The 11,391-nt window shown below is 49.7% G+C and overlaps 1 protein-coding gene across 1 annotated transcript; it reads right to left on the reverse strand.

The window, feature by feature from the left end:
• Nucleotides 1-6,179: 6,179 nt before the first annotated feature.
• Nucleotides 6,180-9,233, reverse strand: SCGB1A1 (secretoglobin family 1A member 1). The gene is made up of 3 exons (XM_014792893.2): nucleotides 9,152-9,233; nucleotides 6,629-6,816; nucleotides 6,180-6,318 (listed from the first exon to the last, which is right to left on the reverse strand). The coding sequence occupies exons 1-3, from the start codon at nucleotides 9,204-9,206 to the stop codon at nucleotides 6,286-6,288; spliced, it is 276 nt and encodes a 91-aa protein (XP_014648379.2). The 5' UTR covers nucleotides 9,207-9,233; the 3' UTR covers nucleotides 6,180-6,285.
• Nucleotides 9,234-11,391: the final 2,158 nt, after the last annotated feature.

Below are 11,391 nucleotides of genomic sequence, written 5' to 3' on the forward strand. Positions count from 1 at the left end.
GGAAGGATTTTAAGCAAAAGCATGAAATTACTCTTTGGTTTTTGGCAAACATGGGAAGGGGGCAAGACTGAAATCTTAGAGATCATTTAGGAGGCAGAATAATGGTCCCCCAAAGATGTCCACAACCTAATTCCCAGAACATGCGACTATATTAGGTTACACGGCAAAGGGAAGTGAAGGCTGCAGATGGAATTAAGATCGAAAATCAGCTGACATTGAGATGAGGAGATTATCCTGGATTACCAGGGTGGGCCCAATGTAATCATAAGGGTCCTTACATGTGGAAGAGTGAGGCAGAAGAGGAGGCCAGAGTCAGAGAGAGAGCTGAAGAGGCTGCACCGCTGACTTTTGAAGTTAGGGGAAAGGGCCACCAGCCAAGGAATGAAGGTGGCCTCTAGAAACTGAAAAAACAAGGAAACAGACTCTCCCCTAGAGCCTCCAGAAGGAACACAGCCTGCTGACACCTTGATTTTTAGCTCAAAGAAACCATTTTGGATTTCTGACTTCCAGATCTGTAAGATAAATTTGTCGGTTTTTTTTTTTCTTCTTTTAAGCCATTAAGTTTGTAGTACTTTGTTACAGCAGCCATAGAAAAATAATTTAGAGGCTATTTGCAATAATCCAGGCCAGAGATGGTGCAGGCCTGCTACTGGCAATAAGCGTGGAAAGAAGGAGACCAGTTCAAGGTAAACTGAGAAGGAGATTGACTCAGAGACCGATTGGACTTCTAGGGTCAGAGAGTCAGTAGATCTTTTCTCCTGCCCCAAAGCCCTGAGGCAGGCTCCTCATCTCACCTCACCTGGCGAGCCCCAACCCAAGTCTCCATCCTGTCCTGGGGCTGAGGGAGTATCTACTTCTCTTACCAGGGCCATAAGAGGGAATTCTAAAGGATGCTCTGCAGTCACATGCCTTGCACATTACAGGATGGTCCAGTGCTGCAGGCACATAGCTTCAGATATTTTATGAGTTAACTAGACTTTTGTGATAGGCCAGGAATCCACTCACTTGATGAGGAACAAGTCTTGAGTTCCAAACCCCTGGTTTATTTATTCATTCCAACGCTGGTGACCGTGCATGCTTAGCTGAATCTATTTTCAGATTTTTTTTTTGCATATTCTATAGTTTTATAATTTTAGTTTGCTCATGGAAATCTGTTGGGTGGCTAACTACTGATGATTCATCCTCACACTGCTCCCATGTGCCTGTTGGCGTGTTCCGTAAGTGCTTGGAAGGAACGTTCCCTAATTACATGTTTCAGAATGCCTTGTTTGTGTGGCCCCATCATCATCAATCAAGGTTTTCTTTATCATCTATCTGAAGCCATTTTGAGCTGCAATCACCCTATGGTGAATTACGACCCACAAATCCCTTGGCATCTGTAAACAGCGTGGCTTGCATCAGCCATAAACTAGACATAATTTTATCTTGATAAAGTTGATGAGGGCTGGTTTTACTTCCTCTTCCTGCCTCGTGAGAGTCATTTATAGATTTTTCTGCCAGGCTAACCTCCACCGTCGCTCGTGTTAAAGGTGTAAAACTGCAACTTTCCTACTGATCAATCAATTCAGGCTAAACATTGACATAGAGTCAGGGCAAGCCCTTGGATTTTCTAACATGACGGTGACGTTTGACAATTATCATCCCTCACTAGCTTTCTTCAAGAGTAAATGTTCTTTTGGTTGCAAGTTGTGGGCGTAACAGATAATTTTCAAAGAAAATTTTCACCCAGATTCATAGTTTAGTTGACAATGTGATCAAGAAACGTGGTCTTTCCCCTGGGCTCCTCAGAGCTACGAATGCTGAAACTAATATAGTGCTAAAAATACATTTCTTGTTTTTAATCTTTTTTTTGCTTTGTTGAGATACATTTAAGTTTCTTCTTTACATAGTTAGTTTGTGCTTAATGTTTCTTAAACGCAAGAAATTTATATTCATACATTGGCGTCGTTGTGTTTTAGAGTTTGGCATATTTGTAGTGAAAATGGCTGATTATATAATTATATATTTATATGATACAAGGGTGGATAAACTTTTTCTCCTTCTCCTCTTCCTTCACCAAAGGTAAAAAACATTCTTAGCTTGAGGTCCGTTCAAAAATAAGCCATGGCCTGAATTTAGCCCACCAGCCGTAGTTTTCGGACCCGGGCTGTACTTAATGGTGCGCTGTACCATTAAGTGCACGGAACCAGAAAAGAATCCAATGAACATTCCTCCATTTCTCTATTTCCTTCTGCTTCCTGGAAGCATGCATCACACCCATACATGCTCTTTCTGTGGCTGTGATCAGTTCATCTTGCATTCTGCTCTTTTGAAACCGAATGTGCCTTTCTTGTGTTGACAGCTCACATTCTTGTGGATCACCTACCTCTCCAGCCCCCTTGAAGTGAGGCTCGCTGCAACATAATTGTTCTTCCTTTTATCCTCAGATACCTGTGTTGTATTTGCCCTAGGTAAATATTTTTCTAGCTGTGAATAGGTAATTAAAATCCTGAAGCTTTTATGGCCCTGGATCCTTATCCTTTTGAACAATACTCATCTAGGTGGATGTCTTCCCATAGGCAAAGGTATATGAATTAATGATGACCTGGATGCTGAAGAACCGGGGGCCTTTGCAGTGAGGAAGTGAGGAAGTAGGACACCCCCCTTTAAGGGGCCAAGAATCTCTTTTGGAATTGCCAATCCCCCTCACCTGCTCTGGAATTTTTACAGTCACAAAGAGCCTCCTTTGTGGCAGACAATGAAGGGCAGGGCGCCGGGGCTTCACAGTTTGTGTGTGCACCTGTGTGTTTTAGGGGTGGGTGGATATTTCTCATCAGTTTCACTTGATTTATCGGCTCAGGAGATTCCTGCCTCTGGGATCCCACTCTCTGTAGGGGGCGGGTTGTGGCCTGGGCTCTGGAATCTGGGTTGTGTGAGGAATAAACGGAAAATTGCAAAATAAGTAAGCAATGGATAAAGATTATTAGGCTGTGGTTTCTGCTTCCAGACTTGAAAATGGGGAGGACGGAGTTCAGGGTCAGCTCCACCAGCGCCCTTTGGTCGTCTCTACCTTCGGGGCCATCTCAGGTTCTAGATTCTGTTGGACTCGCCATTGGAATCGTCTGGAAATGGAATTATTACTAATTCCAGAAAGGCTGACACATCACTGGCAGCGTTCAAGCCGGCAGCAACTCTGTGTGACCGCCCCTGTTTTTCCTCAAGATTCGGATTAAAAAAAACCTCAAAAATCAAATTAAAGCAATCGTATTGATGATACAAGATCCCTCGAAAGGAACTGGGTTTCGTCACCTGTCCCGCAGAGCGAGCCGGGCGGTGGTGCGCAGGGTTCAGAAGCCCCAGGGCCCCACCGGCGCGTCCGCTCCCAGACACCTTGGTCGACACTGCCCCCTAGTGGCCAAGGCAGCACCGGGCGCGGAGGGCGAGGAAGGCGCGTGCCCGCCGGACCACGTTGCTTCTTGGAGAAATACGGACTGAAGAGATTTCTCTCTCTCTCTTCAGTCGCCTCCTTCCTTGCCCTCTGCCGATGCCTTTTCCACTCCTGCCTCCCCTCTGCACGCCCTGCACTTTCATTCAGCTGCTGGGGATGGTGTGGCCTGGCCAGCGACCGACTGCCACGGGGCGCGGGGTGTTTTGGGGTTTTTATATAGACATGGGACGCATCTTGATGACACTTCTATTCTTTGCTATTCTTTGTGTATTTTCTCTAAGGCGATTTTTAAAACCAATCAACAATACTTTTTCAGCAGCTGATGCTGTGTGGCCTGTGCAAAGGCCCTGGGTGGGAAGGGGCTTGGCTCTTTAAAAAACACAACTGGAGGAGGCCCAGGAAGTGGAGGGTGGGAGTCACGAACTGAGCAGAGGGAGTGAGCAATGGGATGGAGGGTGGGAGATGACAGCCAGTGATGGGCATGTTCTACATTTTGACTTTTGTAAGAGTGCTGGGAAACTTGGAAGGCTTTTACTTGGTAGTGGTGGTGGTGGGGTGGGGCGTGTGTGGCAGTGGAAGGAGGTTTTCATTTGATAAGAATTACTCTGGTGGTTGTGTGGAGAAGGGACTGCAAGGATGGCAGTGTGAGCTGGGAGCCAGTTAGGAGGCCTCCCTCCCCGGGGCGGGCGGGGGAGGGTTGTGCAGGTGGGATGGGTGGTGTGGCCGAGGGTGGCCCTGTGGACACGGGGAGAGTTCCCAGAGGTGCTTTGGAGGTAGGCTTGCTTGACTGGGTGTGACGGTGCTGGAGGGGGAATGGAATGGTCAGGGATGCCCCTCCAGCTTCTGGCTGGAGCAGCCAGGAGGATGGAGATAGAATTTACTGAGATTGGAAGCAGACTAGGGAGAGGGATCAGGAGTTGTCCTGGGCAAGCGGAGTTTGAGATGTTGAGTAGATGGTAGGATTTAAGGGAAGGAGGTCCGGGCTCTTTTGATGGCGGATAACAGAAACCTGGAGGAAAGGTTCTTTAAAAGTGTTCTGAATTTTCTCCTGGGGTCCAAGGGCAGGGCACAGTGGGGCCTCAAGGAAGGCCGGGGGCACGGGAGGGAGCCCCAGCCATCCTCCACAATGCGTTCTCTGTGCATCTGCCTCATCTTCCTTTTTGCTTGACCCTCTGTCTGGAATGCTCTGTCCTCCTCCCCCAGTGGCTGGCACCCCCCATCCCTCCCGTCTCTGCTCAAATCCTAGACAGGGGAGTCCCGAGCTAACGTTGGCCTGTCCAAACTACTCTTGCTCACATCGCTCCGTTGATTTATTGTTTGGCTTTCATCACAGTTTTATCTATCTGTTCTATTTGTTTACTTGTTTCTTTTGAGGGAGCTGGCGATCTTCCCTACTGAATGGCCACCTCCCTGCTAGCAGAGGCCACTATTTTATTCACTCTGCTCTGCTTGGGGCTTAGTGTGGTTCTGGAACAGAGCAAGTGCTTTATACATATTTGCTGGGTTGTGAAATCTGCTCCTGAGTTCATCAGAGTGCCCAGCACCACTATGAACACATCGAAAGTGCCAGTAAATACCTAGGGATTAATTTCATGTCTGAAGACTCCTTTGCCACAAGGAAAAAGGGGTGACTGATTCTATTTTTGCATGAAAGTTGACTGGACAGGGACTCAGGGGATGGGGGATGAGGGCCAGTTAGAGAGGCACGTCAGGGTCAGAACAAGAGCATCGCCTGGGGGACAGCAGTAACCGGGGGCTGACCAGTTGGTCATGACCCCACCCCCCCCACGCCTCTTCTGGGCAGAGATGTCCTTAAAGCAAGACTGACATGAAGGGACAGTTTGACATGTGGGCCTCTGTGATGTAAGCCTGGAAATGGGATGTCCTAACACTGGTGACACATAGAGGATCTAGAACATGCATAAGCAGGGGGTTTTTGCTGTTTTCCACCTTCTTTAAAAAAAGAGTTTGACAAATAATTTCCTGTAAATTAAGCAAATATGAAGTGAAAAAAAACTTAACCCGCCATTTCTGGGGACTCCCCTCAGGGTCTGTCACTCCTCAGAGTCACCCCCAAACACCCTGGGTCCCTAAGGTTCCTAATCAAGGAATCGAGTCTATTCCTCCCCCCAGCCTTTGTTTCCTAAGTGTCTGACAGGAATGCGATTCCTTCCAGAGGTGGAGGGCAGTGTCATGTGCTGTGTGTGACATGAGGGACTCTGACACAGGGCCACCCAGCCTATAACAGCTCCCTACTGCTCTGTCAAAATGCTTGAAATGTCCACCATTTATCTTTGGGAGACAGAACTCTCTGGAAAGCTCCATCTTTGCTTGTAGGCGTATCTGGGTAGTTTAACCACCTTAAATATTTCCTTTTCCACCCTAAAGCAGGATCTCAAAGGGACTAGAAGAAACAGAACAGTTAATTTCATCACTAAATGGATGGGGGTTGTGGGGGGTCAGCCACTACGCTCTACAGACCCCCCGCCTTCCCCTGCAGGTCAAGTTTCATCAGGGCCCTGGTACTTTTCCAGGTTGACTCTCTGCCCATGGAGGGGAGTGTGTGCTGGCAGCTGCTGTTGCTGCCTGTGGCTAGCCTGGCAGGTGGACTGGAAGTGAGAAACGGGCCTGGGCCCCTTGGGGGTGTGGTTGCATGGCCGTTGCCTCTCTTTCTGCTCCTGCTGACCTTGCCCTTGAAGCGGCGGATCTTCTCACACTAGCAGGAGTTAAAAAAGAGGCAGGGGCACAAAGGTGAGATGCTTGTCTTTTATTGAAGGGAGCCAGCCAGGGCTGGTGGGGACTCATCCTCCGGGCAGTGGCAGCGGCTTCAGCAGCTGGAAGTCTTCAGCTTCTACATCCTAAGCACACTGTGGGCTCTTTATTATTTTGTCCTAAAGCAAAGAAACAAATAAAACCCAATACAATAGTGAACGAACCTTAAAGTTAGACCAAGATGACAATACACAGAAACATCAATGTCCGCTAAGAGGTTCAGTCCCTCTGGGAGGAGCTAAGCTTGTAAAGGCTTTGATTAGTTCTTGGAAGCCTCTTAACAAAAGGTGAGATGACTGTGCCTTGCTCCCCCGGGGACATTTGCATTGGGACTCTCCTCTCTGGATTGCAAAAGGGGCCAAAAAGACGCTGCAGCCAGGGACTTGGCGAATCCAGTGCTGAGCAGCGTGAGCGGAGGAAGCCGTGTACCATGAGCTTTATGACGTTCTCCTTGGCCTTCTCGGGGAGGGTGTCCACCAGTTTCTTCAACTGGATCCCGGCATCTTTCATGTCTGCGTCAGGGCTGAAGGGTTCCACTGCGACCTCGTAACTGGCAGGCGTCCCCAGGAAGAGGGTTTGAATGACACCTAGAAAACTTGGGCAGGTCTCTGCAGAAGCTGGAGCACAGGAAAGAGAAAGCACGTGAATCTAGGCCCCTTTCCAAGCTGGCCAGCCCCCTGGCTGGGCCCGCCCCAGATGCAAACAGCCGGGCCTGTCAGCAAGAGATAGCTTGTCTTTTGGTCAATGGCGTAGAATGTGAGAAATGGTGGCGCTCCAAGCAGTTGGCTTTTGGGCGCTGTGTGGATACCTTCTGGGTTGCAGCCAGCTTTTTGTGGCTTCCCTGAGCCTTCCTTGCACTTCCTGGGTTTGGGTGGGGCAATGTGCCATTTGTTCTTTCTGTTAGAGTTCTAAGCAGTGTATTGATAGTAGAAGCTGCTGATCTGATTTCCTTTTTTTTTTTTTTTTTGGTGAAGGAGATTGGCCCTGAGCTAACATCTGTTGTCAGTCTTCCTCTATTTTGTACGTGGGTTGCTGCCACAGCATGGCTGCTGACGAGTGGTGTAGATCGGTGCCTGGGATCTGAACCCGGACCACCAAGCAGAGGGTGCTGAACTTAACCACTAGGCCATGGGGCTGGCCCCTGATGGGATTTTTTATGCAGTGTGGGGGCTGGGGAGAGGCCACTGAGGGTTTCAGCTCCCACCAGAAACAGGTCCCCGCCCCCTGAAATATGCAGAAGAGTCACCATTTCCTACTCCTGCTTGCCCCTTCTTCCCACTGAGTCTCAGATCCCATCCTTGAGTTCTCTGCCTCGTGTGCACATTCGGCTTCTCTGCCTGGACTCCAGGACCCCACCCAAAGTGGCTCCAAGTCAAAAACCCTCTCCAGAACCTAGATCCCTGCTTTGCAACTTACTATGTCATCAGGCAAGTTACTTTATCTTTCTGTAGCTCTGCTTTCTCATCTGTAAAATGGGGATAATATCCCTACTTCGTAGGGTTGTTGTAAGATTGAAAAGAGACCTGTGAAAGGGGCTCAGAACAGTGATTCACACATGTAAGTACTAAATAAATATGGGATATTATTACTGCTGTTATTATCTGTGTGCACACACTTATGCACAAATGCATCCCAGATGCACCCCGGAATAGGATAGGACATATTTCAGTCCTATCTTGCTGAGCCACCCCCTCTGTACAAAGCACCGAGATCTTCTAATTAACATACATTTCAGTCCAAAATGATGTTATTTCCCTTTAAAACAAGCGTCTCTGCATGACAGTTGTTCCCACTGTCTCTTGGTTTTTGTTTTCTAACTCTTCTCCCATCCCATTTCACCCCAGGGTCAAACTTATTTATTTGCGGGGTGGGGGGGGTGCGTGGGGGGTGCGGCCTGGTGGCATAGCGGTTAAGTTTGCTCGCTCCGCTTCGGCGGCCTGGGGTTCACAAGTTTGGATCCTGGGCACGGACCGACACACCGCTTATCAAGCCATGCTCTGGCGGCGTCCCACGTATAAAGTAGAGGAAGGTGGGCACGGATGTTAGCCCAGGGCCAATCTTCCTCAGCAAAAAAGAGGAGGATTGGCAACAGATGTTAGCTCAGGGCTAATCTTCCTCAAAAAAAAAAAACACACACACACACACACACAAAAAACCTTATTTCCTTGAGTATTATGAAACTTTCAAAGTGAGTTCATTGGAATTAGTTAAAAAAATACTTTTTGTTTATTAAAAGAAGAGGCTGATACAGAGTAAAAAACAGTTAGGTGCCCCAAATCCTAAAAGATCAGGGGGCTTGGAAGGAGCTGTGATTGACTCTTCTCTCTCTCTCTTTCCCATTCCTTTCCTCTTAGTGACAGCTGCAACCACTCAGAGACTCGTAATCTCCTTTTTGCAGAGGACAAAAATGTTTAGAAAACTCCACTCTGGGTTGGCAGTTTCCCAAAGGAAAGATCCCTTTCTAGAATATTACTCTCTGCCCAGAATGGGAGATCTTGCCTTGGTTTGAGTTTCTTTTGGGGACATGAGGCCCTGCAGCTCCTTCCAGCCCCTTTGGCTGCCAGACTGGTGTGGAGACCCCAAACTTGGAGGCTACACCAAGTCTCTTGGGGTCTGTCCGAGACGGGCTTTGAGGAACTCATTATTCCTATTCTGTTGGTCGTCAGACACACGCATCTGTGTGGGATCTCCTCCATCCCTCCCTCCAGTCTATTGCATTCCCTGGAATCCTGAGGTCGTTGGCTGCTGAAGATGGGATCCTTTTCAGTTTTCCTCAAAGCCTCAGGGCTCTCCTCAAGTTCCCAAGATGGGCTTGTTCGCCAGACCCAGCTTTCTGGCTGGGAGTCAGCATTCCCAGGCCCTCCCAGCGGCCGCCCCCTCCCCTGAGCAGAACTGGGGTGGCAGGGAGAGTTCCTGAGCCTGGCTTGGGGGCGAGGGGTTCTGGGCACTCACCAGGGCTGCAGTAGAGAGCCAGGGTGACCAGGGCGAGGGCGACAGCGAGTTTCATGGTGGATGGGAGGCTGGCGAGTGAGGCTCTGGCCCTGTCTCTGTAGCCGGTGGTCTTGTGTGAGATGTGCCTATTGAGATGCCTTCTTATACGCTCCAGGCTGCACCCAGAGAGAGGAGGGCAAGGCGTGGGATCCAAATTATGGGACCACACTATTTACTTGGGCATCGGCTCCGTGGAAAAAGTAAATATTCTCTTTTCCCAACCCAGTTTCTGACCCCATGGAAATGAGCTCACACAATGGGCCACTTGGGAGGGGCGGAACCCAGAGTCCTATGTGGAGGCAGTGAGGGGACTGGAGTCAGAGAGCATGGAGACCTGGCCGCCTGTGCCACTCTCTTTGAACCCAAGCACTGGGGCAGTTCAGAGCAACAGGAACAATTGTAGAGGCCGCCTGGACCCCTCACCCCAGGAGAAACGGAGTGGTGGCAACAGGACTAGGATTCAGGACAACTGATATTCCACTGGCTCCTTCCCTTGCTCCTCTCCCAAGAAGGCAGCTGGACCTCAAGCCTTAAGGGTCACATGGTCCAGAGCATCGCTGTGGTCAGACTTGGGGAAGACCCTGGAGAGAAGCATGTTGACAGATGAAGGACTTCTCCAGAATGCCCGTGAGAAACCCAAGCCCCAAATCAGGCTGGAGAAGGCACTGCTTGGGCTAAGTCTGTTCCCACTTCAACTGCTCTCTTGTCCGGCCCTCCCGATGGCCAAATGTATGGGCGCCCCAGTCCTTATCGCGCTTGATCTCTTAATAGCCTTGACCCTCTTGATGTTTCCTTCTTGAACCGTTCTCTCTCCTGCACTCCCACGGTTCAGTTCTCTCCTCCCCAACCGTCCTGGTTCTTCAGATGTTTGTTCTTTGCTGACTGTGCTTCCGTGTTGGTGGTTCCAGGCCTTGGCCATAGCCCCCTTCTTGCCTCCCTTCGACACTCCCTTCCCTCTCCAACGCCCGTGCCTTGGAACATGGCCCTGGCCTGGCCAAAGTTGACTCCTAAATGGCCTTCCCGCCTCCTGGCTTGCCCTCCTCAGCCCTCCTCGGAAAGGCCATCAGAATGATCTTTCTAAAACCCACTGATCATATCATTCTCCTTCTTGAAACCCTTTTCAAGCTCCCTTTTGTGGACAGGGTAACATTCAAGTGCAGTTTACAAGGCCCTTGTCCACTAGCCTTCGTGTATCATTTGAGCCTCATTCCTCCACTTCTGCATGGTGATTTAACCCTATCTTGGTATTTGTGGTTTCAAGATGTTCCATGTTTTTCGTCATGCCTTTCTACCTTTGCACAAGCTATGCCTCATGCCTGGAATACACATCTCCTGCCTTGTTTACTTTTCCAAATCCTATTTGTATTTCAAGATTCAATCAAACGTCTGTTCACTTATTCATTCAATAAATGCTGACACCTACTGCGGAGCAGACACTGTGCTGGGAATTAGGGTGGACACAGAGAGGCGCTGCCTGGAGCTCCTTCAAGAAGAGCTTGCCACCTGGCTGCGAGGAGTGCAGTCAGCAGAGAGCTGCCAGCTGCCAGGAACTTGGGGGTCTGCCCCAGCTGTAGAGAGCTGCCTCACTCAAGGTCATGCCCTTCCTGGGACTGCTCACATCTGGTGACAGAGCAAGGAGGGCAGTTCTGCACCATGTGGGACAACTCTGCTGGCTCCCTTACTCCAACGCTCCCTGCCCAGTTGGCTGAGACTTTGCCAGACCTGCATCGCAGGCTGGCTTTTCTTTCTGTCCTGTCCAGCGTCCGCCCCCTTCCCTTCACAGTTACTGATCCCTAATGATAATCTTACACCCCAGACTCCATCTCGGCATCTGCTTTCTTGATAGCATCAACACACGACAGGGATGCAGGGATGAAGGAAGCAGGCCCAGGTCCCTGCTGCTGCAGAGCTTCAGTCTGGTGGGGGAGATGGACAAGAAAACAGGGATGTAAATGAAATACTTACAAGTGTGCTCACTGCTAGGGGAGGACTTAGCAGGGCGCTAGGACAAAAAGGAGAGTGAGACCCACTTAGGTGGGGGAATCAGGGTGCTCCTCTGTGAGCAGGTGATTGATGCTGAGGCCCGCAGAGGGAGGGGGTCTGTGCGAAGGGGATGCCAGCACTGAGGCATCAAGTGGGAAGGACCTGGGTGGGCCTGAGGAGCACAGAGGGGCCATTGGAACTTGTGGAGTCAAGATGTT

This window comes from Ceratotherium simum, chromosome 34 (genome assembly GCF_057802395.1).
Source record: "Ceratotherium simum simum isolate JZ-2026a chromosome 34, ASM5780239v1, whole genome shotgun sequence".
Taxonomy (NCBI): Eukaryota; Metazoa; Chordata; class Mammalia; order Perissodactyla; family Rhinocerotidae; genus Ceratotherium; species Ceratotherium simum.

Bases quoted from the DNA above. Each gene is read 5' to 3' on its own strand.
- SCGB1A1 (XM_014792893.2), bottom strand. From the start codon at position 9,206: ATGAAACTCGCTGTCGCCCTCGCCCTGGTCACCCTGGCTCTCTACTGC. The intron at 6,817-9,151 runs GTGAGTGCCCAG...CCTGTGCTCCAG, and splicing joins GGCTCTCTACTGCAGCCCTG to CTTCTGCAGAGACCTGCCCA. The intron at 6,319-6,628 runs GTACACGGCTTC...TCTTTGCTTTAG, and splicing joins AGAACGTCATAAAGCTCATG to GACAAAATAATAAAGAGCCC.